At 41.1% G+C, this 27,876-nt stretch overlaps 1 protein-coding gene across 1 annotated transcript in view; it reads left to right on the forward strand.

Annotated features, from left to right (window-relative positions):
* cdk5rap2 (CDK5 regulatory subunit associated protein 2) overlaps positions 1–27,876 on the forward strand; it is a 121,394-nt gene that overhangs the window by 7,511 nt on the left and 86,007 nt on the right. Inside the window, exons 3-9 of the mRNA XM_052037133.1 lie at positions 1,026–1,087; positions 9,955–10,065; positions 11,780–11,856; positions 16,110–16,233; positions 18,643–18,809; positions 19,171–19,327; positions 25,490–25,543. Coding sequence (XP_051893093.1) covers positions 1,026–1,087; positions 9,955–10,065; positions 11,780–11,856; positions 16,110–16,233; positions 18,643–18,809; positions 19,171–19,327; positions 25,490–25,543 — 752 coding nt within the window. The remainder of the gene's footprint in view (positions 1–1,025; positions 1,088–9,954; positions 10,066–11,779; positions 11,857–16,109; positions 16,234–18,642; positions 18,810–19,170; positions 19,328–25,489; positions 25,544–27,876) is intronic.

The raw sequence follows: 27,876 nt of genomic DNA on the forward strand, positions 1-27,876 counted from the left end.
ATTTCCACCTTCATTGTGCCCCTTCTCATGCCATCTTCCCATACCACAGATTCAACAATTGTCCTTTTTTTCTCCTTCCAGGGACACAAACACTCCTCCTAGGTGAAGCAGCAAATTACTTCTACTACCAATTTAAGCTACCACATTTGGTTCTCACGTGTTACTTTACACTGGAGAAACTAATCACAGATGCTCTGACCACATTGCAAGGCACGTTCATTCAGTCTGCAAAGGTGACCCTGGGCTTTCAATTGACTGTCTTTAATTTTCCATTCCATTTTGTCCTCGTGTGCTGTTCCAACATAAGCTTGGGGACAGAAACTCGTCTAGGTGTGTTACAGCCCCAGGACTTGAAGTTAAATTCAACATTATCAGAAAACCAGCTTCTTCAATTTGTTTCAAGACTGAGTTCAGCTCTGAAAAGTCATTTAACCTGTAATGTCACCATCATTGCTGCCTGATATGAGTATCTGCAGCACTTTTTTTTTCCAGATTTCCAACAACTGGTGTTTTTTACTTGCAGTTCCAGTGGTGTTTTTTTTTCCCCTTTTGGTCTCCTTTATCTCCCTTATTTGCATCTCCTCCAGGTAGTTCATCTGTGATTAAAGCATCATCCTCTCTCAGCTGTGACCTCCACTGCTACTTATTCAGTCTCTTTTGCTCCTTGCCCAATCACTGACATTACCTTTGTTCTCTCCATCCCTCCCACTACTCTGCAACTTAATATGTTTGGTTTCTAACTTATTTTCCTAGTTATGAAAGGTGATCAACCTGAAATTGCTGAGGATTTCTAGCATCATTTCTTTTTTGGCACTCTGCAGTTTTTTTTCTCCTCAGTTTATTTCGATAAAGCTGTTCCTGAGTAGGTCTGGTTTGACTAAAATTTGGACAGAGCATCTAAGTTACTCTTTGAGTGTTTGTTAGAGACTGTTGATGGAGATGGGCCAGGAGCAATCCCTATCATTTTTCTTCATTAAGAAAGCCTTAGTTGGAAACTATCACTAACTTTTTGTCTTAATTTCCAGTGTTCCCCAACATTGGGAAATTGTCTCCAATTCGTGCTCGTACCATGAAAGAGTTTGAAACGGTAAGTTGGAAATATTTTGTGCTTTACTAATGTTTTGAGTAAAAGAGATTAATGTTTTTATGCTGCACACAAACTGAGTTTGGGGGTTCATCTGTATGGTTATCGTGTTCCTCTTACGTTTTAATGGTTTTATTGTAATTAATTTTTGAATGTGTGAGAGCCTTTAGCATCTCATTAAAGTTGTAACGGGTTTGATTCAGTGGGCAAGCAGAATATTGGAGCCTGTGTCTAGAATGGAAGTCGATAACTTGGGTCTTGGCAGAAATTTATTGGAGCAAACTTCTCATCTGTCATTGGATGTAGAACAAGGGATATAATCCATAGGTAGTGGTTAGATTAGAAGGGATGCATGTGAAATCTGATGAAGTGCCCAAGGGGCCTCTGTAGGTGAGGAATGGGTACCTGCTGGATCCTCACCTGAGATATGCTGCTACTTTTATCTTGATGCCAAACTAAAGAGACTGGAATTACAATGTTGTGGCCATTACAAAGATTTGGTTGTGAAAAGGGCAGGATTGCCAGCTCAACGTTCCAGTGTTTCAATGTTTCTGACATGATAGAGAGGAATACTAAAAAAAAGGTGAGGGAGTTGCATTACTGATCAGGGAGAATGTCACAGCGGCACTTAGCGGACATCCTAGGGGAGGTCATCTAGTGAGGAAATATGGGTAGAACTCAGGAATAAGGAAAGTACAATCAGTATGATGAGGTTGTTATATAGGCCTCCCAGGGGCCCACAGGAGGGAGAAACAGAGATGCAGGCAGATTATGGAAAGATGTGAAAGCAACAGGGTTGTTTTAGTGGGAGACTTTAAATTTTCCAACATTGACTGGGACTCCCATAGTGCCAGTGCCTTAGATGGTGCAGAATTTGTTAGGTGCATCCAGGAGGGTTTCTTCGCAGTATGTAGATAGTCCAACTAGGGAAGACACCATACCAGACCTTGTATTGGGAAATGAGCCTAGCCAGGTGATCAGAGTTTTAGTGGGAGAGCATTTTGGGATCATAACTAAGTTTTCAGATAGTTATGGATAAGGAGAGGACTGGACCCTGGGGTCGGCACAACATTATGGGCTGAAGAGCATGTACTGTAAAGTTCTAAACCAGGAAATTGTAGGCTGATGAGCCTTGCATCAGTAGTAGGGAAATTATTGGAGAAGATTCTTGGGGATGGGATCTCCTTGCATCTGGAAAAGCATGGAATTGGGGATTGTCATCATGGCTTTGTGTGGGGCAGCTTTTTTTTGTTTGAGGAGGTGATTGAGGGTAGGGCAGTTGATGTTGTCTTTGTGGAATGTAGTAAAGCATTTGACATGATCCCCATGGTAGTCTTATCCAGAAGATTAAGGTGCTTGGGATCCATGGAGACTTGATAGATTGGATTCAAAATTGGCTTGGCTGTAGAGGACAGGATAGTGGTAGAGGGGTGTGACCAGTTCTGTAGGGACCTCTTGTTTGTGATTTTTTTTTTCATCTAAATCATTTGTATATAAAATGTAGATCAGCTGATTAGTAAGCTTGCAGATGACACAACAATTGATAAGATATCTTTAGTCGCGTGTACATCGAAACACACATTGAAATGCATCTTTGCGTAGAGCGTTCTGGGGGCAGCCCGCAAGTGTCACCATGCTGCCAGCGCCAATATAGCATGCCCACAACTTCCTAACCCGTATGTTTTTGGAATAGGGGAGGAAACCAGAGCACCCAGAGAAAACCCACACAGACATGGGGAAAACGTACAAACTCCTTGCAGACAGCAGCCAGAAGTGAACCCATGTCACTGGCGCTGTAATAGCGTTACATTGACTGCTATGCTACCGTGCCTGCCAACTGGAGTTGTGGATACTGAAGGTTGTCAAAGGATACAGCAGGATATAGATCAGTTGGAAATATGAGCAGAAAGATAGCAGATGGATATTAATCTGGACAAGTGTGAGCTATTGCACTTTAGGAGGTCAAATGTAGGAGGAAAGTACAGGAAATCCCCGGGTTACGAACGAGTTCTGGTTTTGAGACTGTTTGTAACCCAATTTTTGTATGTAACTCAGAACAGTGTCCGCGCATGCGCACTTGGCCCGGGGATCGCAGCCGCACGTGCGCACTTGGCCCGGGGTTCCCTGGCCACACATATGCGCACTTGGCCCGGGGTTGGGCCAAAGAAGGTGTACCGCTGCTGTGGTAGGATCGGGGGCCGGGCCCACTTACGAACCGAAGGTCGTTAAGGCCACGAAAGTCGGTTCGTATGTATGGGCATTCGTAAGTTGGGGACTTCCTGTATACAGTAAATGGCAGGACCCTTGACCATCTACGTACAGAGGGATCTTAGGGTTTGAGTCCATAGCTCCCTGAAAATGGCAACACAAGTAGATAGGGTGGTAAAGAAGGTGTACAGTATATTTGCTTTCAGTCAGGTCATTGCGTATAAAGGTTGAGAAGTCATGTTGCAACTGTATAAAACTTTGGTTAATCCTCATTTGGAGTATTGTGTGCCATTTTGGTTGCCAGATTACACAAAGGATGTTGAGGTTTTGGAGAGAGTGCTAAAGAGGTTCACCAGAATGTTGCCTGGATAACAAAGTACGAGGTACATAGAATGTTTGTATTACTTTCTTTAGAGCATCAGAGGCTGAGGAGCAACCTGCTAAAGTGTATAAAAACGATGAGAGGCAGAAATAGGGTAGATGGTCAGGGTCTTTATCCAAGGGTGGAAATGTCAAATACTAGAGGGCATAGATTTCTGGTGAAAGGGGGAAAGTTTTAAAGGGGATGCATGAGGCAATTTTAAGAGGGTGGTAGGTGCCAGGGTGGTGAAAGGAGACACTTGGATAGGCAGGGGATAAAGCAGAATGGGCTATGAGCAGGCAGATGGGATTTGTTTAAATTGGCGTCATGATTGGCACAGACCACGTGGGCTGAAGGGCCTGTTCCTCTGCTGTCCTGTTCTACGTCATTTGGAAGCCTGGATTTGTTATGCAGGACTTGGCTGATATAAAGAATACTTCAGAGATGAATGTTTTGAGCCCAACGTTCTTCTGTATTATTTGGTATCAACAGTTTACGATGGCACAATTTTCTTATCCCTGTTGATATTGGTCCCTCCCAAGGCCACCTGCACCTCAAATGGAAGTAAAACTTGCCATGATATTGTTGCAGTGCATGCATCTGCTAAATAGTTCACGAAGTAACAGTTTTATGATTGATAGTGTATACAACACTGCTGTTAATTCCTAGTGTTTAGAACTAATGGGAGACTAGGGTGTGGATTTTTTTCTGGTATGTTGGACGACATTTAAATAAAAGAATGCTCTCATGTTAACTTCTGCAACAGCACTTTTAAACCTGTAATATTTTAAACCCAAATGTTTGTTCTTTTAATGCTGCATTTTTTAAAAATTATGTAAAACAATTGCAGTCAAGCTAGTTTGGGTTTTGTCCAGGTCAGTTCTCCCAAGAAGTGAGCTTGTGAAGCTTGCAGAACCCTTGTTCATTGCTTGATTAAATAACCAGTTGTTGTTGTTCACTAGCAGAATCAGTGTGTCTGCCTTTTAAAGGGGAGGAATTGTGGCTGTGTTTTTCTGCATTTTTCAAAAAAAAAACAGAAACATGAAGTCTTTTTTTGTGCTGTTACTTTGAAAATAGTTTTAAGGTGGCTGCCAATGAATAATGATACAGCCTTGAATGGCTCAGTCCACACAGGGCAAAAATATTACTTGATTACAGGATATTTGGCAACTTTGTTCAAACCTAAAAAAACTTTTGCTTACTTCAGTTCATGTAGTGAAATGAGAGCACAAAACAGGTGTGTAATGAATAACACACAGTGAGCAGGCTGTGCTCTTTTCATCTCAGTGCTGCAGTTATACAGGTACTCTATTTATGAATTTTCTCTGTAATGCAAATGTCATGAGTTTTTATTCTTCAAAGGGTGATGGAAGCAGTCATAACATAGAACTATACAGCACTGAAATGGGCCCTTCATCCCACCAAGGTCCTGCCAACCCTCAAGTGCACACATCCACACTAATCCCTTTTTATTCTCCCCAAGTTCCCATCAGCCCTCCCACAAATTCTGCCGCTCGCCCACACAATAAGGGGCAATTTGTAGCAGCCTACCAAACCAGGCGTCTTTGGGATGTGGGAGGAAACTAGAGCACTTGGAGGAAACCCACTTAGTTACAAGGAGAATGTACAAATTCCACACAGACAGCACTGGAGGTCAGGAACCTGGGTTACTGGAGCTGTGGGACAGTAACTCTACAAGGTGTAAGATTACGTGAAGATGGAATGCAGAGTTGAAATTATAATCCATTTGCCCATGATCTTATTAAATGACCTGCTTGATATAATCGAAGTCCCAGACGTAGCTGTATTGGTACAGATTGTTATTCGATAGATTGATGGCTGCACTGAAATAGACTGTCGTTTTCAAATACCATTGACGCAAGTACCAATTGAAATAAACCACAGCCTACTGGCATAATTGGCTATTGGGAATTGACTCAGTTGGTTGCAGCCCTAAAAGTATGTCCTGCTTTATGAAAGGCAGAGTTTTTTTGGAGACAATTGAGAAAATAGGATTAAGCTTGTGGTTGGAAGATCAGAATCAATAGCAAAGCCCCTTAAGTTCGGTGATCCAGGAAAGAGCAACTGTTATGGTAAGATTTGAAGAGATGCAAGGGTGTGATGGATTTTCTGAAAGTGCTTGTACATTCGAGGTAAATTTCAAGCAGTATGGAAGCCTACATAATGCAAATCTTGTCAGGGAGGTAGCAAGTGCAATACAATGGCAGAAAAATTTCCAAAGGAGCTGAAACAAATGATTGAAGAAGGTTGCATCTCTTAAGCAAGTGTTTAATGTGGAAGAGAAGGAGGGTTGCTTTAGAAGAGGATGTGTTCTTGTGCATTCATTTCGGGGTGAGAAAATTGTTCCAGGCTTCAAGGCAGCCAAAGGTTGCCTTTCACCTCTTGTTGGAACTGATGCTGAGGGAGACTATAAACTTCACCCTCCCGATTTACCACTCAGGGCCATTCAAAGGCCAGTCATTCAGTGGTGTGATGACTGAACAAAAAAATCCTGGGTGACAGTGCTCTCCATGATTTGTGTTGTGGTATTTTTCTTTTTTTATTCTCTTCCCCTTCATGGAACAATTTTGTGCAAGGAATAATCTGGTTAGCAGGCATACTCTTCTGATGATGCCCTCTGACATCTGGTGACATTGAGGATGTGGCTGGTGATGCCTAGGGATTGCCCCCAGCACCATTGTTGCAACCTGTGCACCAGCTTATTCCTTTTCCATCTGCCAATCGCCCCTCCTCACTTGGCCACGTGTACCTCTTGGGATGAAGTAACCCATGCAACATTGAATAGTACATGGAAGAAATTTGTGGCCAGTGTTTGCATGGTTCCATGGGTTTCTAAAACTGAAATCTCTAGGAAGATCTTGAAAAGTTGGCAAATGAGGCAGTTTGATGAAATGGACCTGGATGACATGGAAGAGTTATAGTAATGAGAATCTTATTAGCATATTGAACAGTCCGCTGGAGGAACTCAGTGGGTCGGGCAGCATCTATGGGAGGAAAGAAATTTTCAATGTTCCAGGTTAAAACCCCGTATCAGGATCTTGTGTCTCCAGAATTTTATTAGTGCTTGAGCAATAGTGGTCACAGGAGGAGTAAGAAGCCAGCAAAATAGCAGCGCCACAAAAACAACCTGGTATAAAAAGGCTTTCTCAATATGGCAGAACACGGCAGCTATTTTCAAAGATGATGATCCCAATATGGAGCATTGCATTAATGTGTTAATGTGATGTAGAATGCTGTGCTTTGCTATAAAGCGTTTTATCAGATGAAGCAGAGGAAAGCTGTATAGGTGTCCATTGAGACCTTGCTTAATCCTTGTTCATCAGCAACTAGGAACAAGCTTGGGTTCATCACCATCATCCTAACACGAGTGACAACTCTCTTCTCCCCGCCACCTTGGCACACAAAGCTACTGCACATTAAGAGCAAGACTAGATCACTCAGTCCCTCAAGCTTGCTCCACCATTTAATAAGATCTTGGCTAATCTTGCCTCCACATTCCCGTCTACCTATGGTAACCCTTTTACCACTTCTATATATTAGGAATCTTCTTCAAAGTTTCTCCTTGTAGCAGCCTTTGAGGAAGAGAGTTCCAGAAACTTGTGACCCTCTGAGAAAAATGTACCTCATCTGTCTTAAACTGGGTGAGCCCTTATCTCAATAGTAAACCCCCCAAATTGATTCTTACAATGATGTGTCCACCCTATTGAGACCCCTTGGAATCTTGTACGTCACTTGATGAGTACCTCCTTGAAAGGGAACATTGTTTTATTAAATCTTAAGTGATAACAAGTAGATGAGAAAAATAATATGGTATTTTTTTAGTGGTTAGGTTTTTACCGAAGTTGAGCTCTGGAACACACCCAGAGGTTTTTACAGTGCAACTAATGGGAAATGCTTTTTCTCAATTTACATATTTTCACTTAAACGTTTTTTTCCTGGAACATAATCCCTTCATAAATCTAAATACGTGTATAGTGTTCGTATATTTGCACTCATTAATTTGGTTTTTATTTTCCTCTGAGGGAAATTGGTTACATAGGGCATTTCAGTATGGTTTGAAAATTTCCAGTTGTCAATAAACTGCATTTTTCTACTCTTTGAATTTGAGGAAGAATGACCTAGTTACTGGTAACAATCAGAAGAATGCATTTGAACACTGTCTACAAGCATTCTGAAAAGCCATTGTGATCAGGAGCAGCTGTGGCTCAGTTCCAAGAGGTTATGTACTCTTTATCCTCATTTTTTTTCAGGGCTTAAAGGTCAGATTACTCCTATTTTCATAGAACTGAGATGTTTAATTCTAAAGTTGAAGTCTGGTTAAGTTTTTAATAGCTTGATATACAGAATAGTATTGATGTTTTTAATATAATTTAAACATGACACATGGAACATTGTGCTGATGGAGGATGAAGGAGGCTATAGAGAACAGAGGAATTATTTATGAAGTGGAGACTAAGGTTCCCTATTGACAAGCACAAAAAATTGTTTTTATTGAGCAAGTAGGCGGTAGGTAAACATTACATGATGTGACCAAACTTGAAAAATAATGATTCACTGTAAATGAGCATGTTTTGAAAGCTTAAATTGTTTACAAGTTGGGAAGTTTAATTAAAAGGTGAGTCCTTGGGATGGAGTTGGAAAGCCCGGATGACCAGACTCGAGAACCGGTTTTTCTCCACTGCTATCAGATTTCTGAACCAATCACCTCTTTCACATCCCCTTCCCAGTGGGGCTTGCCACGTTTTCAAACCCTTAATTCTACCTCTTCCGTCATTGTCACTTCAACATTTTATTTTGCACTACCTTAGTTTTGGCTACCAGGCACCATTCCTTTTGTTTTGTGCTCCCCACTATATTTATTGCCATGTATACTCTTTTTACTCTGAGCTTCACACGAGCAAGGAATTTCATTGCACCCTGCTGTATATGACAGTAAACTAATCAGAATCTTTAGTACCTTGGTGATCTAAGCTCATAATCTAGTGACTTGACCACTGAGCTTGGTTGTCTGATTGGATGCCCTCCCACTACTCGCTGATTTAGAGGAGGACCTGTAGATGTACATTTAAAAAGTTGGTTCACAAGATTAGAGCTCATGGTATTGGAAGTGTAGAGGCAAGAGAATTATGTAAAAGACAGAATCTGAATAACTGGGTCTTTTTTGGCCTGGAAGGATGCAAGTGGTGAAGCTTCACAAGAATTGGTTCTTAACTCTCAATCGTTTACTCACTGTATTAATGACTTGGAAGGGACAATCTAATGTGTCCAAATTTGATGATAGCCTTCCCACCTCATTATAATATCTGCAGTGAAGATGTTTGGACTCTGCAAAAGCTTATAGATCAGTTGGCTGGTGAAAGCTTAGCAAACAGAGTCTATGGGTGTTCTGCATGAAATGCAGAAAGTTAGCAGGCAGATGCAACAAGTAGTTACAAAGGCAAATAGCATGTTAGTCTTTTATCGCATGGGGACTGGATTTTGGAAATGGAGTACTGTTACAATTGTACAGGGTGTTGGTGAGGCTGTACTAGGAATAGAGTGCGCTGTTTTGATCCCCTTAAGAAATGATATCACATTGAAGGTAGTGCAGAAGAAATTCATAGGCTAATTCTTGGAATGAGGAGGTTGTACTTTTCCATGAAAGTTAAAACAAAACTGATGCTGGAAATCTGAAATCTCAAAAAATGCTGAGAAACTCAGCAACTCTGGCAGCATCTGTGGAAAGAACAGTCAACCTTTCTGGTCTGCACCTCTTGGTCAGGATTGTTCTGATGTAGAGTCATATACTCAACATCAACATTTTTGCTTTCCACAGATGCTGCCTAACCTAAATTTTTCGAGCATTTTCTGTTTTATTTGTCCTTTTATGAATGGCTGTGAAAATGTTGTATTTGGAGTTTGGGGTTCATTAAATGGAAGATGTGCTTAACTAAATTGATTTTTCTTTGCAGATATCAGCAGGTTTATAAGAATGGAATTGTTTTGTATGTGGAAAAAGAATGAATAAAGTGAGCACATAAAATTGCATTAGCAAGCCATTTGGGCCCCTGTGTCTGCTTTGTTCAATAAGATGAAGGTTGATCTTTCACCATGTACTAACCCCAGGCGTGACTTCTATCAGGAACTGGAGCCTTGTCGGCCCCAGCTCCTACACTGGTCCAACATCCTTATTGGTGACTGCACTACTTGAAAGTGCAGTGGGAGGTTAAAGCTTGTTTTTAGATGGATTGGAGGATGCACTTTATTTGCTGACATGTCTCATAATTCTTTTATCTTGCAGCAAATCACTGATCTTAAGAAAGAGAACTTCAATCTCAAACTTCGCATCTACTTCCTGGAGGAGCGGATGCAGCAGAAATTTGATGATGGTAGTGAGGATATATTTAAGATGGTAAGAGATTTTAAATTGCTGATGAAACTTTAATGCAAATTATGTGGACATTTGCTGGTAAAGGAGAGATTTATGGCCCCACCACCCCAACCAGGCTTCAACTGTAAAACTGTATTTTAAAGGTAAAATATTATTAGAAATCTGAAATAAAAAAAGCAAAAGTGGTTATATGCAATAGAAGGTATCCGTGGGGCAAGAAACACAACTAACTTTTGGCTTACCGGAGGGTTATTGGCATTGGGATTGACTAGCTGCAGTAGTTCAAAATCTGGGTATGCTGACGTAAGCGACTTGTCTCCTGACTTAATCTCGTCACCATTTACAAGATGGTAGTTAGGGGTGCCTCCCTGATTTAATGTTGGTTGCTAGGCTCTCTGCTTGACAAGATTGTGGAAGTACATCTGCTAATGGGTTGTCTTGGTCCAAGAAATGGCTCGTGTTACTTTCAAAGGCAAGGACCTCTACATTCTGATTTTTAAAAGAACTGTATCGCCAGTATTTTATTTTAAGCAAAACTAACTCCTGATTCCACTATCCACTTCGATAGGACCCTGTTGTAATCATTCTCTTTTCTTAATGTACCCTCCTTGAATAGCAGTTGCACTCTTTTTACCTCAATCCTTTGACCTAACCTCCATTCAGTACAAATTTGTGGCCCTATTCTCAGTCTCCATCTCATCCAATACCTACTTTTTTTCCTGAGTGGCTCATCTCTTGGAACCTTCAGATTAATAGCTTCAATTTGACCTGAAATATCTTCCATTTATGATCCAAGGCTGCCTTATTATTACTTTCTTGGTATATTTTGTTTATACCTCCCCTATAATTAAATTTCTGAATATGCCAGTGAAACCCAGCTTTATCTCCTATTACCAGACCATCGTGTCATCTCTGTCAATATCTTGGATGCAAGGTTGAGACTGAATTTCTTGGAATTGAATTCTGGTAAAACATCCTGTTTCATGGCTCCCAGTAATCCTTCTCTTAGAATGTGCCATTTGTGAATGGTTCTCACTCGCTAAATACAAAGCATCTTTTGGGAAGTTTTTCTACACTTCAAAATTTTCACTATTAACAAAAAGTATAGTTTGGGTGTAACAACTAATTTCTGGTATGACACTGCAACTTGTCTTGAATCAATTGTTTAAATCTGGTATTTCTCACTTCTGTGATATTCTTCTGTTTGTTCTGATTTTGTAATAATTTACGGAGGTCAATACTGAGGGCTTTGTTCTGTAAAGCCAGTTATTTTTTGTAAAAACTGCAAATGTTGGAATTCATGAAATGTAAACAAAATGCTAGAAACACTCTGCAGGTCAGACAGCATCTGTGGAAAGTTTCTGTTTTGTAAAGGTATGCAGCTGTTTATTTCTTCCAGTTAGATGGAAGCTCCTCAAGGAAAAATATTGCAAAAAAAAAATTACCATGATGTTTTTGGATGTTTGCTGAGTTAATTCTGTTGATCACTGACTTTTGAATTTTTAAAAAAAGTTAAATGCTTGTGTGAGTCCGGGTGCTGATCAGCTAGTATTCCAGAGAGAAGGTCTTGCATTCATTTGGACTTTGGAGTGCTCAAGACTGACAATTTGATCAGTTGATTACTACTCTTGTTATTAGCAGCAAGGTTATCTCTTTAATTAAACTCTGCTCTTTATTTTGAGTGTTTATAGACTTCTTTGCATTGTTAATTCTGACTTGGCAAACCTTTTTGCAGAACATTGAACTCAAAGTAGAATTGGAAAGTCTAAAGCATGAACTAAAGGAGAAACGGGAACTACTTGTCAAAGCTTCGTAAGTACAAGTGATTCTTTGTCCAATATGGAAATGGACTTTGAAAGGCTATTGGTCCCTTAGTAAGTTCTTCAGGCAATGTGCATGTTTCAATTAATTTGAATTGCCAAATTTTTAAGATAGATTCTGAACTAATTTTTCTGAAAACCTTTTTTTCTTGAGTGTTAACTTTTCTCCTTTCCCTTTTTGAAGATGCTAACTTTTGCTTTGTACAATTCTGTGACATTTAAATTTTCATCCTGGTAGGCACATACATCTATATGGTCTACCCAAGGTCACTACCCTAAGCAGCAATTGCAGTTGTATGCTGGGGTGATTTAATCTCTGACAACCACAACCATCTTCTTTTCTGCAGCACATGACTCCTTTGTACATTGGTATCAGTTTTACCAAAGTGCATTGTTGCCACACTTGGTCAAATGTTGTGTTAATGTCAAGGGCAGTCGGTCTTGCCTCGCCTTTGAAATTCAGCTTTTTGATCCATGGTTGGACCAAGGCTGTGATGTATCGCTGATAGAGAGCGGTGTCTTTTTTTGTCTATTACCTGATGTAGTCACTATCTGCTTCAATATGCATCATGCAGATATGTCCACAGCCATATTCTTAAGCAAAATTTCCTCTATGGCTTAGCAGTGCTGAGACTGGTTATGGTTCATTTACGTGGTATTGATATATCTACCTTTTGAGCTACTTGGGAACTCTGTCAAAGCAACATTTTAGTGCTTGACAAAAAGCTTTTAAATCGGAGATAGAAAACCAGACTTGCATGGTAACAGTCCTAGTGTTGGGTGGTGGGATTAGGGTGGGAAGCTCTTTTGCAATTGGCACCAGTGCAATGAGCTATAAACTTGCTGTGATTCCAAGGAGGAGGGGTGGGTGTTGTAAAAGATGTGAACACTGGGAATGTTTGATATTTGGCTCAGTTAATAATCTATTCCACTTGTGTCACTCTGATCTTGTCTAGCAGAAAGCTACTAGTAGCCTAGTTTAGTTGCTTTCGTGCTGTCACTGGCTGGACTGATTTAGCCATTCTGACTTGTTGCACGATTTGATCAGGTGGTCTGATGTTGATGTCCCTCCTATGTGGCACATATGAGGAAACGTGTTTTGCTGTTTTAAAATAAACTGCACCAGCCATGAACTACCTTGTGACTTGGTAGATCAAATGATCTTGTTAGTGGTTCTTCAGAAATCCTCAGGATGTGGCTTTCTGGTAGCTGTAGTGAACAAAGGAGGATCTGTCCTTCTATTAAACTTAATACCTTTATTAGGTTCTGTGTCACCACTCTGCAGGACAGCTTTGTGGTGCTATTGCCATTTGAATTTGCATAAGACTTTTTAAAAAAATAACTGAACGTGCTCTTAAAATTTTCTGTGGTCTGAAAGTTAAAGAATAGCTAAAACTTGTAAAACTTTATTTATACAGCGCGGTAACAGGCCCTTCCATCTCAACAAGCCCGCGCTGCCCAATTACACCATGTTAACCTACTAACCTGTATGTCATTGGAATGTGGGAGGAAACCAGAGCACATGGAGGAAACCCATGCAGTCACGGGGAGAACGTACAAACTCCTTACAGACAGCAGCCGGAATTGAACCCTGATCACTGGCGCTGTAATAGCGTTACGCTAACTGCTACGCTACAGTGCCGACCATTAGCTAATAAAAGTGAGCTAGGTTTCTATATGAATTTAGGAATTCCCTTTTGTCTGTTGTCTGTTTAAATGTTTAAAAGGTGTCCCTGCTTTAGTTATGCTTATTGCAAGGCCACTCGTTCAGCTGGGGTACTATTTCCAAATTTGTGTTGTGGGAACCCACTTGTCTCCAGTCAATTTCTTCTGTGCACCACTGGCTTTAGGGAAGGAGCTAGTGTTTAGAAAGTGAATTATAAAATGGCCTTTTCTTCATGATTAGCTTGACTATCTGTAGAGAAGCGGGAATAACATAATATTAGGATTTAAATGCAATTTCGTTTTCAATAATTTAAAAAAAATTTATGCAACTAGTATTGGAAGTCAAGGTTTAAAAAGCAAAACAAAAAACAATTAAATATTTTCAAACAGCCAATTCAAATCAATGTTGGATATTTTGTGTTTATTCTGCAGTTGTAAAATTGCACTGTGTTCCAAAAGTAGGCAACTTAGCCCCATGAGCCTGTTCCATTTGGTGAGATCCTTTAGATTTGTGGCTTAGCTCCATATATCCACTTTTGCACCATATTGCTTAATAGCTACATACAAATAATCTCAAAATTAAAATTGGTAACCAACTTGGGACTGTTTTGTCTTTACCAGAAGTCAGGACTTTTTTTTTCATCCCTCAGCATGGGGATGTTTCTCCTAACTTTACTTTCCACAGTGTTGACTCTCTAATTCTTAAAAAAAATTATTCCTAATTCTAGACCCTATCAGTATTTAATGTCTTTCTAATATGTCCAAGGTCTTTTCCATTTGTATCTTTAAGTATACTCTGTTATAACTATCTTTCTCTTTACATTTGCCCCCTTTCCATAAATAGGAAATAGTGCACAGCACATGTGGGTGGGGTACTTAAACATTCTGGTTTGGAGGGATGAATTTGAGGGGAGTGGAGAAAGTAGCACATCAAGGAATATTTGAAGAAGTGTTTTGGAGACATGAGAATGAATGGTGTTGGTGTTCAGAGGGACCTAGGTGTACTGTGCATACCACAAAATTAACCATGCAGGTTCAGCAGGCACTAGGAGACAAACAGTAAGTTGTCTTGATTGCAAGAGGATTTGTATACTGATATAGTCTCCTCACTCAAGGAAGCGTATACTTGCAGCAAAGGTTCATGAAGTCGCAACAAAAACTGAATACTGGAAGCATTTGGGTCAGGTAGCATCAGTAGTCAGAGAAATTGAGTCAATATTTCAAGGCATGATCAAGCACCCTTCATCAGAGCTGGAAAAGTAAGAAGATAAATGTGATGTAAATTGCAGAAGGGGAAAGAAAAAGAACAGAAGGAATGTCTGTGATAGTGCAATTCAAAGTTACCAAAGTAACTTTGGGGGAGTTACTTTGGGGGAGAGGGGTGTAAACAGCCATTAGAACAAAAAGAAACAAAGGTACACCCACCTCTGTAGGAGTAAAAAGTGTTTGGGGGGCGGTTTTGTAATGGATGGTTGACCAACATTGTTTAAGTCAGTAATAGAAACATAGAAAACCTACAGCACAATTCAGGCCCTTCGGCCACAAAGCTGTGCCGAACATGTCCCTACCCTATGTCCTTTGACCTGCTGAGAACTTCCAGCATTCTTTTTGTTATGGGTTTCCTGGTGTTTTTGCTCTCCAATTCATCAGATTGATTCCTGGAATGTTTGTTATATGAGGAATGGAGAGATTTAAGCAGACTGGACCTATGTTCCTGTGTTTAAAAGAATGAAGGTGATCTTGGTGAAATGTACAAAGTTCTTTATAAAGCTTGACAGGGTGAATGCGGAGTTGATGTTTCCCCTAGCTTGCATGTCTAGAACCAGATATCACCAACTTGAAAATAAAGGGTTGACTATTTAGGACAGTTGAAGAAATTTCAAGGGGTGGTACATCTTTGGAATTCTGTACCCAAGAGGGCTATGTAGGCCCAGTTGCTGATTGTGTATTCAGATATATATATTTTTTTACAAATATTTATTGATTGGGGAGGGAGGGGAGCACATTAGTGCAGGTAAGTGGCATACTTAAAATAAAATCAGGCATGGTCTTTATTGATTGGCAGTGCAGGTTAGGAGTGAAGTTCATGTGATTGGCATACTCCTATTTCTTCTGTTCTTATGATAACATTTCTGGAAAAGGAGTCCAAAAGGTGGTGTCTAGTGCAGAGGTGTGTGTGAGGCTGGGATGTGGAGGGGATGTAAGCAGCCATCCAGCCAAAGGTACAAAGAATCTATGCAGCTGTGGGGGGAAACAGTTTTATACCACAGTGCCTAAAGGATTCTGAAGTTGATTTGCTGGGTTCGAACCTAGTAAACCAAGATTAGGTCACATAGAAGAGGAATTCGGTTAACATTTAGCTATGCACGTTGTAACTAATGATAATTGCTCAGAATAAGTTTTTAAAAAAGTATTGGTTTATTATTGTCACTTGTACCGAGGTACAGTGAAAAACTTGTCTTACAAACCGATCGTACAGGTCAATTCATTACACAGTGCAGTTACATTGAGTTAGTACAGAGTGGCGTGGAGTACAGATTGGAGTCTTTACATGTTTTACTGTTAAAATTTCTTGAACAGGAAAGCTGTAGAGAGCTTGGCGGGTAACAGTGATGCAGAAATTCAGCGCGTGAAAGATGCAGCTCAGAAAGAGGTCCTTCAGGTAAAACAGCTCCTGGGTGATCAGATCCATCTCTTGGAGGAGGTAAGCAATGTTTCGTATTTAATTTTGAGGCAGAAGTATGTTTGTGTTTCTAAGCTTTTTAACAATGTAATTGCTGAAGTGGCAGGAACTTTTGAGTATTTTTCAAGTGTAGGACAGTACAGTGCAGGAACCAGCCCTTTGACCCACCATGTCAGTGCCGACCATGATGCCTGTCTGCCTGCACATGATCCATATCCCTCCATTTCCTGCGTGTTCATGTGTTTCCACCACCACCTCTGGCAGCACATGCCAGCACCTGCCACCTTTTTTTTGAAAAAGAAATAAAGGACTTGCCCCATGCATCTCCTTTTAAACTTTCCCCTGCTCACCTTAAAACTATGTCCTCTGGTATTTGGACATTTCTACCCTGGGGAAAAAGACTAATTTCATGCCTCTCATAATTTTATAAACATCTGTCAGGTCTCCCATCAGCCTCTGAAACTCCAGAGCAAGCAATTCAAAGTCCAGGTGAAGGGTTTTGACCCAAAACATCAACTGTCCATTTCCCATCACAGATACTACCTGCCCCACTGAGTCCCTCCAGCTGTTTGGTTTTTTTTTGCTCCTGTAAAGATGCCATCCCTTTTTCTCAATTTCTGTCTCACTGTGTCTGTTCCCAAGATGAGGCTCTTCCACTCTAGAGCTTTTGAAATATCCTCCTTCCAAAACCATAGTTACGGAGCTCTCACAGGTATTTCTTCCATTTCCCATGTTTCTCCTCCTAATTCCCTTCCTGCTCTTCCCAGTCAGAACAGCAGTAGAGCTGCCTTGGTCCTTGCCTTTCACCCCACCTCTGCATTCACCACATAATCCCCTGTCATTTCCACCAGCTCCAGTGCAACTCCACCACCAATCATATATTGCCCCACACCCTGCTTATGGCAGGGACGGCTCTCTTCAGGACTCTCTGGTCGATTCATCCCTCCTTGTCTCCCAACAATTTTTTTCCCAGCAACTGCGCATCTGCTCCAACGTGGTCTACTGCATCTGGTGCTCATGATGTGGCCCCCTCTACATTGGTGAAACTAAGTATAGACTGGGTGACCACTCTGCAGAGTACCTGCGCTCTGTCTGCAATGGCCATCTTAAACTTCTGAGTCTATGTCATTTTAACTTGTCATTCTACTCCCACACTGATCTGTCTGTCCTCTGTCTTCTCCATTGCTATGGAAATGCCAAACACAAATGAGAAGAACAACTATTGCATATTCTGCTAGAGTAGCATACAACCCAGTAGTATGAACATTGAATTTTCCAGCTTCCAAGTAACCCACATCCCTGGCGCTCTCTTCCTGCACACACTCGCCCATCCATTGAGTTTTCTCCTCCCTTTTGTTCATAACTGCCCATCCCTTCCCCCCACCTGATCCCATCTGCTCATGATCCCCTCCGCATCTGATTCCACCTTCACCTGCCAGAATCTATCCCACCCCTCTACGTATTGCTATAATCAGGCAGTCTTCCCTGTTTCCTCTCACTCCTGGTACAGGATCTTGACCTAAAACGTTGACTTGCACCTTTTTTTGCCTTCAGAAATGCTGCTTGACCCCCTGAGTTCTTCCAGCATTCTATTTTTGTTCTAGCTTCAGCATCTGCAATCTCTTTTGTCTTCAAACCTTGTTTTGAAATATTGCTTAAGAACTAGGATCAGGAGTGAGCCAAGCTTGCTCTACCATTCGGTACATTCATGGCTTTCCTCAAATTGCTTAATTCCCCAACAGTGTAAAGTTCCATGATTCTGTCTCCACACCTGTGAGGTAGGAAATTCAGATTTGTGCCCCTCAGAAGAAATTTCCCCTCCATCTTAAATGGGAAGTCCCTTATTCTAAAACTCTGCTCTCTCTAGTTTTAGATTTTTCCCCTTGAGGGGAAGTATCCTCTCATTGTGCTGGTGTGTGTTAATTTTTAATACATTTATAGTGCTAATTAATGATTGGACAGTAGTGTTAAAACTATAAACTTATGCAGAAATGACTTGTAGATTTAAAGCTTTTCTTACTTGCAATGTGTCCAACTAAAAAAACAGCCACCCAAATCTCTCATTTCACCAAGAGTTCATTCTGACTGGATTGCTTTAATACAGAGTAAGTTGCACTGTAGACCCCACTGCAGACTCCATCAGGTCTCCCCTCAGCCTCTGACACTCTAGAGAAAACAATTCAAAGTCCAGATGATGGTTGACTGTCCATTTCCTTTCATATGTGCTGCCTGATCCACTGAGACCCAATCTGCTTCAATTTAGAAAATCACTTTGCCCTATTAGAGCCTCAACCTCATGCAAATGAAATTTTTTTTTGAAAGGGGGTAAGTGTGTGTATTATGTGTGTGTGTGGGGGGGGGGGGGGGGGAGAATGTTATTGGGGACAAAATCAAAACTTTTTTTTTCCTCTTCTGCCTTTCTAAAATAAGGATGTTAAGACAACCCAGGCAGAATTAGAAAAAATGGCTGCTATTGCTGAGCAGGAGAAGATCCGGAGTATGAACCTAGAAAAACAAATTCTGTCAATTAAGAAGCAGAACCGGATGGAACTGCCTTCGTCCCCAGAACAAAGCAAGAACCTCATGGAAAATGAACAGTCAGTGCTTAGTATTTTGTTTTATCAATGTAAAAATACATTCATTTCCATTCTGTCTTGTTGCATTGTTTGAATTCTGACTAGTACACTGCTAGTTTTGCTGGAAAAAATATTAAAAGCCTGAATTTACAATAAAAGGAGCCTCTTTTGCTGCTTTGCTATAGGAGTTTAAACATCAGGGAACAATTAAGTACCGTGGGATTTAAATGACCTAATGGTGATTTGTTCCATTCAAAGCATGGTTCCCAATATAAGAAACCTAACCTTTTGAACAGTATGTAGAGCATCTGGCAACTTTTGCAAGACTTTGTTTAATATCTTTGCCTTGTGGAACGGTTTTTGTGTGTTTAATGTTTGTTAGGTTAATCGAGCAGCTGAGTGAGACCATAAAAAGCAAAGATGCTCTCATTGATCAGCTTCAAAATGAAAAGGCACAGAAGCAGGACAGTAACGTGGATCCTTCCAATAAAATTCAGGAACTTACTGAAACTCTTCTAAAGAGAGCTGGTGAAATTGAAGTAGGTACCTCTTAGTTTATTCCTGCTGCTTTCTGTAGCAGTGTACACTGCTTTTGTATTTCGTGTCATTATTTATAATGTGAGAAGAGACCTCCAATGTGCCTTTTACTTTTTTTAAAATCTTTTGTGCTTCAATTTGTGTAATGTACATCAGGGTTTTGTTTCCATGCTCAGCATTGATTTTTCTATTTCTTTCTGTAATAAGGACTCCTTAATGAGTCCACATTAAAGGGCTGGCGAATGCAGAATTTTTGCCTGTCTTTTGCAGATTCCTTAATGAGTTCTAAAATGTTTTAGTGTGGAAACTGCTGCTGTATTTGGCTTGGAGGGAGAGTTCCCTAAGGAACTGATTTCTTCGAGGTCACTTGGCCTTCCTGAAAATGTATTCCTCCTAGACAATTCTTCTAAGACGTTTTTAGATGAAGAGATGAATTACAATGTAGATATCTAATATAGTCCTCCCTAAATCTTTTAGTTTGCAATGTAAAATGAGCAGGCTTGGCTTTACTCCTTCATTTAGAAACCGGGAACCTTGCCAGGAACTTAAATTTGTTCCTATGCCTTTCACCACATTTCGTGAAACCAGCCCATACCATCTGGGCAATACACTGCACAGTTGTCAGCTGTTGATGACTAGGAGGAAAACCACAAGGTATGCTGGGATATATACCTAGAAGACATTTTTAGGAAGCTCATGAGGCTTGATGCTGCTAGAATCTTGCACCTCCTGTAGGCTTTCTGTCCATGGAATGGTGCTTGATGTGGTGGAAGAGAGCCCTTAAAGCACAGTACAGGAACTTCACTGCTTTAGCTGGGCACACTTGAGGATCTTACTTGTACATTATTAAGCATTTTGTAACAAGCTAATCTATTGCAATATTGAAGTGCAATCCACCAAAAATTCCCTGAAGAGGTGCAGATGTCGATTTGTTCCGTAATTATTGTTGCACAGTTAAGATGTATGAATTTTGTAGACCCAACCAATTCATTTTGCAAAAGTGCCACCAATCAAAGGATAATGCCAATAGTAAACTAGTCAAATCATTAGAAGCCATTCAGAACAATGATTACATTCACCACAACAAATATAACTGGGTTATTGCCTACTGAAGCTGAGTCATGAATACTGGGTAGTAGTGATTTCCCTACCCTCCTTTATGTGTCTTAGACGTGAGCTGCAGACAGCAGACACCTTTAAAACACTAGAGCGGTTCCAGCAATGCCGTCTCTGCAAAATTCCCCAAATCCATTTCCAGGATCATTGAACTAACGTCAGTGCTCTCTTCTGAGCCAGTGTCCCCAGTGTCAAACCTCAGACTCATCTGTTGTCTCTGATGGGCAGGCCATATCTTGTGCTTTACTAACACATCTTCTGAAATGGATAATCTATTTAGTAATTCAGCATGGCAAGAGATCACCACCTGGACAGAAGAAATTGTTATTTGAGGATGTTCTTGAAGACTGCTTTTAAAAAAAAAAATTGTAACATCCCCATTGACTTGTGGAAATCTTTGGTCCATGACCATTCAAAATGGAGAAGGAGCATTCTGGATGGCATTGAGAACCTAGTCTGCTCTTCAGGAGCATTCAGAAGCTCTGCATAAGTGAAAGGAGGAGTTAGTATTGGTTTATTATTGTCACTTGTACCGAGGTACAGAGAAAAGCTTGTCTTACAAACTGATCGTACAGGTCAATTCATTACACAGTGCAGTTACATTGAGTTAGTACAGAGTGCATTGATGTAGTACAGGTAAAAACAATAACAGTACAGAGTAAAGTGTCACAGCTACAGAGAAAGTGCAGTGCAATAAGGTGCAAGGTCACGGCAAGGTAGATCGTGAGGTCATAGTCCATCTCATTGTATAAGGGAACTGTTCAATAGTCTTATCACAGTGGGGTAGAAGCTGTCCTTAAGTCTGGTGGTACGTGCCCTCAGGCTCCTGTATCTCCTACTCGATGGAAGAGGAGAGAAGAGAGAATGTCCTGGGTGGGTGGGGTCTTTGATTATGCTGGCTACTTCACCAAGACAACGAGAGGTAAAGACAGTCCAAGGAGAGGAGGCTGGTGTCCGTGATGCGCTGGGCTGTGTCCACAACTCTCTGCAGTTTCTTGCGGTCCTGGGCAGAGCAGTTGCCATACCAAACCGTGACACATCCAGATAGGATGCTTTCTATGGTGCATTGGTAAAAGTTGGTGAGAGTCAAAGGGGACAAACCAAATTTCTTTAGCCTCCTGAGGAAGTAGAGGCACTGCTGAGCTTTCTTGGCCGTGGCATCTATGTGATTTGACCAGGACAGGCTGTTGGTGATGTTCACTCCCAGGAACTTGAAGCTGTCAACCCTCTCGACCTCAGCACCATTGATGTAGACAGGTGCATGTACACTGCCCCTGTGTACACCATCTTGCATTCCATTTTGCTGATCTTCATTCTACTGTGCTATCAGGAGAGATTGGACAAACTTGGGCTTTTTTCTCTGGAGCGGCAGAGGCTGAGGGGTGATCTGTTGGGATGGAAGTGTATAAAATTGAGGGGCATAGATAGAGTGGACAGGCAATATCTTTTTCCCATTATTGAGCAGTCCAATACCAGAGGGCATGCATTTAAGGTGAGGGGGGTAGGTTCGGCACAGACATGAGGGGTTTGTTTTTTTTTACTAAGAGTGATGGATGCCTGATGGGGTGGTGGAGGCAAATTCATTGGGGGCTTATAAGAGGGGCTTGGATGGGCACATGAATGAGAGGAAAATGGAGGGATATGGGCATTCTGTAGGTAGGAGGGATTAGCTATGTCAGCACAACATTGTGGGTTGAAGGGCCTGTTCTGTGCTGTACGGTTCTAGGTTCTACTCTCCCCTTTATCAGTGCCCTGGTCCTCTGCTGAATTCTGCAATTTATCCAATTAATGGGCTGTTTTTTTTTTGTGTAATATTTTCTAACTTGATGGCCACTACTGGACCAGTATCTGTTGGAATTTTTTCTTAGTCTTTTAAGCAATGTACAAAATGTTAGGCATTACTTGTTTATGTCATATATTTCAGAGTCTGCCATACCCAATCGGTGCCTCCATGTTTCATGTTCAACTAAATGATTATAAGTTGTTATATAAAATTCTGCTGTATTAGAGTCATAGAGCTGACAGCACAGAGATTGCCTTTGGCCCAACTTGCTCATGCTAACTGTGGTGCCTATCTATGCTAATCCCATTTACTTGCATTAGGCCCATATCCCTCTACTCCCTTCCTATCTAAGTACCTGTCCAAATGCCTTTTTAAACATTGTAATTGTATCGGCCTCTGGCAGCTCATTCCATAGAACCACCACCTCTGTTTGGAGAAACTTGCCCCTCAGATCTTCTTTAAATTTCTCTCCTCTCATTTTAAGTCTACCCCCTCTAGTTTTAGACTCCTACCCAGGTGGCGTGTCGGGAAGATAGTCTTGACAATCTACTCTATCTATGCTACTTATTTTATAAACCTCCATAAGGTCACCCTTCGGCTAACTGAGCTCCAGTGAGAACAAGCCCAGCCTGTCCAACCACCTCCTTGTAACTAAAGCCCTCCATTCCAGGCACCATCCTGGTGAACCTCTTCTGCATTCTAGCTAATGCTACCACATACTTCCTGTAGTGTGGTAACCAGAACTGTACACAATACTCCAAATATGATCACTTAAACTCCCTAACTACCAGATCATCAATTAAACTCTTTTCATTACATAATACTAGATCTAAAATTGCCTGTTCACTTATGGGTTCCTCACACTGATAAAATAAAACCTTCCCTTATACACACATTCAGTAGCTGATTTGCCTCAATTAAAGTCTGTCATGATTATTCAATTATCATTGTTACATGCACCTCTGTTTTCTAGTCTTTTTTAAATTATGCCCTGTGTAACTATAATTGGGAGTGGGAGTTGTATATCCATCCTTGTATTGTATTTCTGACTTTAACTTTGTACTCTGCCTTGTACTATATTTAATTGCAGGATTCTGGGCAGTGTGGAGGAGCAGAGGGATCTGGGGGTTCATATCCACAGATCCCTGACAGTTGCCTCACAGGTGGATAGGGTAGTTAAGAAAGCTTATGGGACGTTAGCTTTCATAAGTCGTAGGATAGAGTTTAAGAGCTGCGAGGTAATGATGCAGCTCTACAAAACTCTGGTTAGACCACACTTGGTACTGTGTCCAGTTCTGGTTGCCTCATTATAGGAAGGATGTGGAAGCGTTGGAAAGGGTGCAGAGGAGATTTGTCAGGATGCTGCCTGGATTGGAGAGTATGCATTATGAGGAGAGACTAAGGGAACTAGGGCTTTATTCTTTGGAGAAGAGGAGGATGAGGGGAGACATGATAGAGGTATACAAAATATTAAGAGGAATAGATAGAGTAGACAGCCAGTGTCTCTTTCCCAGGGCACCAATGCTCAATACAAGAGGGCATGGCTTTAAAGTAATGGGTGGGAAGTTCAAGGGAGATATCAGAAGGAGGTTTTTCACCCAGAGAGTGGTTGGTGCATGGAATCTGCTGCCTGGGGTGGTGGTGGAGGCATATACGTTGGTCAAGTTCAAGAGATTGTTAGATAAGCATATGGAGGAATTTAAAATAGGGGGCTATATGGGAGGAAGGAGTTAGATAGTCTTAGGCATGGTTTAAAGGTCGGCACAACATGGTGGACCGAAGGGCCTGTATTGTGCTGTATTGTTCTATGGTATCATGTTTGTATGCACTGTCCCTTCCTGACACCCTGCTAACATTACCCATTTTGATACCCCTGCATTATTGCTTTGCCCTTTTTTCTGTTTAAATTTCTGAATCTCCCCTCTTCAGAACCTGCCCACCTCCTCTGATATTATCCCTCCATGCCAATTTGCATGCAATTTGTTTAGTATCCGAGATGCTTTGTGGTTCTGTTTGTTAATTTGGGCTATTGCTCCTTGTATTCCTTTGGCAGAACCACCACCTATATCTGATCTATGTTGTTGGTTCCCACATGGACCACAACAATTGGACATTTCCCCTCGTGCTCTAGCCTCCAGGAGGTGTCCTTAACCCTGGCATCAGATAGGCAAAGTGGCCTATGGGGCTTGTGCTCAAGATTGCAGAGAGCAGTAGCTGCCACTCTATCTATATTGTTTTCCATAGAACCATACAGCACAAAAACAGGCCCTTCGGCCCACCGTGCTATTATCATTGCATTCCTTTTCACTCCCCTAACTTGAATTGGGCCGCCTTTACCACAGTGCTATGATCAGTTTACTCACTCGCCCTACAGTCTGCTTTCATCCACACAGGCTGCATATACTTTGTTCCCGTGGACAAACGAAAGTGCCTCCGACATCTGGTTTCCTGTTTATCTGCCTCGTGTGGACCTTCTGTCCAACTTGACTTGTCAATTCTGCGGTTGTCAATGTAAGGCACGTAACTACCTCCTGGAAGGAAGTATCTAGGAACTTTTGCCCCTTACTCTGATGCAATGCAGTATCTGGAGTGACTCCAGTTCAGCAACTTGCTGAAGTTCCATAAGCTGCAGATGCCTACAGATCATGATTCCCAACAGTTTTCATCAACTCCAATATATTGCAACTGCACCATGTCACTTGGCACCCTATGCCTGTTTTTTTTTTGAATATTTATTTTATTCAGTCCCCTCACCATTGCCCTAACCTCGCTGAGGTTCCTCACTCACTAAAGTCTGCACACTATGGACACTGCATGTGGGGGATTTTGATGTTGCTTTTTGGCTGAACTCCCAATTTGTATTCTGCTCCCAGTTCCTAATGTAACATTATTTGAGTTGCTAAGAGAACTTCCTTTCACTAGTTAATATGCGATAGTACTGATTGAATAAAATGTTTTCATGATTTGGAAGCAAGATTCTCTTTTGGATTCCAGTCTTTTATTTTCCTCCAATATATGTATGCAATCTGTTCTGCCAAATGAAGGGAGTTGTGTGAATAAATGCATACAAACTGCAGAAATTATCGATCTGTAAGTCAACAGGGCTCATGTTATCAATAGTGGCACTGCACTGGAGGATAACTGACTTTTCTATCAAGCAATAATTTAATTATGGTAGATGAAAGTTTTAACAAATGTTACAGTTAATTTTATTGATATCATTTTATACCTTTCTCATCCTTCTATACCATCCTTTCTCAAACAGGCCCTTCGACGTGAACTTGGAAATGAGAGAAATCGCTCTGAAAAGGAAATACAGGTAAATTTCCTTTCCTGCAAAGAGAATTCCATTTTTAATATGCATTTGAAGTAGAGTCCACCCAGGTTATTCATACTTTCATGTAACTTTGGCAGGTTTTGTGTTTAAATTCTGTCTTCAACTGAAGAGATTTATTTCTGCAATTCAGTAATGTCCCTGCTCAGAATCTGTTTTCTAACTGTTTTTCTCCAATTTTTAAGTCTGGTCAAGTGCTTTTGTCTGACCATGGTATTTGACATTCAGTCCTCCAGGAGGTCGTAAAGCATCAGTGGAGAGAAATTATAGAACATGAACATGGAACAGTACAGCACTCAACCGGCCATGCAGCCCACCATGTTGTGCCGCTCTTGATGCCAATTTGTACTAAGTGTCCTCCTGTGTATCCATTCCCTTCATTCCCTCCATTCCCTTCATATTCATGTGTCTATCTAAAAGCCTCTTAAACACCACCAAACTGCCTGCTTCCACTACTACCCTGGTAACTCATTCCAGGTGCTTACCACTTTTTTAATAAAAAAAACTTGCCCCTCATATCACCTTTAAACTTCCTCCCCCTCTAACCTTAAAAGCATGTCCTCTGGGGTTTGACATTTCTACCTATCTGTCTCATAATTTTAAAAGCCTCTATCAGGTCGTCCCTCAGCCTCTGATGCTCTAGGGAGAGCAACCCAAGTTTGTCCAACTTCTGCCTTTTATAAATTGTCAATATTTTGAGCCAATTACTTTTAAGCAGTACCTGTGCCTTAAGTGGCTGATGTCTCTTGGCTCTGTGTGTACATGCTGTGATGGAGTAACGATTGTGTATTTCTCATCGCGCTACCTTGCCACTTCCCCAGTCCTCACGCAGCACCCCAGATTATTTGGGTGAATGTATTGGACAGTTTATACCTAGGCCAGTGATGAGTAAGATCTCTATCCAAGTATTTCCAGAATTTTTTTTGCTTTCCAGCATCAACTGTATCTTGCTTTTGGTTTGTTTGACATTAAATTGTTGTATTCAGTTTAAGAAACCTGCAGGCACTGGATCGGAGTCAATTCCAATTCAGCTTGACGTCGCCTTGTACTGGAGGATTGAAAACATTTGGTTTTATTCAGTGTTGTTTGTTCAGTGCCTGAGGTTGCTGCTCATGAAGCTGGATTATTGACAGATGCGAATGCAGCTAAGAAGTGATAAAATATTTTCTTGCATGGAAGAGTCCTTGCACAAAGTGCTGGAATCGACATTTATTGCTACGTTGATTCTCATTAAGTCAGCCTCTGTTAATTGGCTACAACTGGGTAATTAAAGTTAGTCAGCTAGAACTTGTACCTGGGAATATGAATTTGTGGGTTCTGCTATAGTACAGCATGTTGCAGCTTGTTTTAGCACAGCATGCAGTAACCAATGAGTGTGGTGTCTGTGGAGTGTGAATCTTGAGTAAAGGCTTCAGCGAGGTGAAGGGCAAGGTATTTGGTGCAGATAGCAAAAAGGGTAACAATCCCTTTAGTGCATCAAAAAGGGACTGCATAGTTAAGGGTGTCCTTCAGTCAGAACATGGTAAAAGGACAAAATTGAAGGGTCCTTTTTTCTAATTCTAAATGTATTCAATGAATCGTAGAAGGAGATACAGCACAGAAACAGGCCCTTTGTCCCAGCGAGTCTGTGCTGATCATCAAACACCCATTTATACTAATCCCTTTTTTCATTCTCTGCACATTCTCATCAACTTCCCCCAGATTCTATCTCTCGCCTACACACTAGGAGAAATTTACAGTGGCTAATTAATCTACTAACCAGCACATCTTTGGGATGCAGGAGGAAACGTGCAGAGTCACAGGAAGAACATGCAAACTCCTCACAGACAGCACTGGAGGTCCAGATTGAAGCCAGGTCTCTGGTACTCTAAGGCAGTGTCTCTACTAGCTGCACCACTCAGTTAACCTGGCACAGACAGGTGGTTGAATTTATGCCACAAACGGGCATGACCTGATGGTCATTATAGAGATATTTTTGCAAAGTGACCAATGTTTGAAGTTAAATATTCTGGAATATTTCTGTTGATGGAATATTTCTGAATAAAGAGCTCAAAGAAATTGGTAATAGTAAAATAACTAACTGGTATTGGAGAAATTATTGGGACAAAGCAGATTTGAATTAAATGGGTGGAAATGTCAAATACTAGAGGGCATAGCTTTAAGGTGAGGGAGAGTTTAAAGGAGATTTATTTTTATGGAGTGCGGTAGATGCCTCGCACGCAGATATGACAGCAACTTTTAAGAGGCATTTAGACAGACACATGAACAGGCAGGGAATTGAGCAATTAGAGACCACATGCAGGCAGATGAGCAGCTTA

Source organism: Pristis pectinata, chromosome 23 (genome assembly GCF_009764475.1).
Source record: "Pristis pectinata isolate sPriPec2 chromosome 23, sPriPec2.1.pri, whole genome shotgun sequence".
NCBI lineage: Eukaryota > Metazoa > Chordata > Chondrichthyes > Rhinopristiformes > Pristidae > Pristis > Pristis pectinata.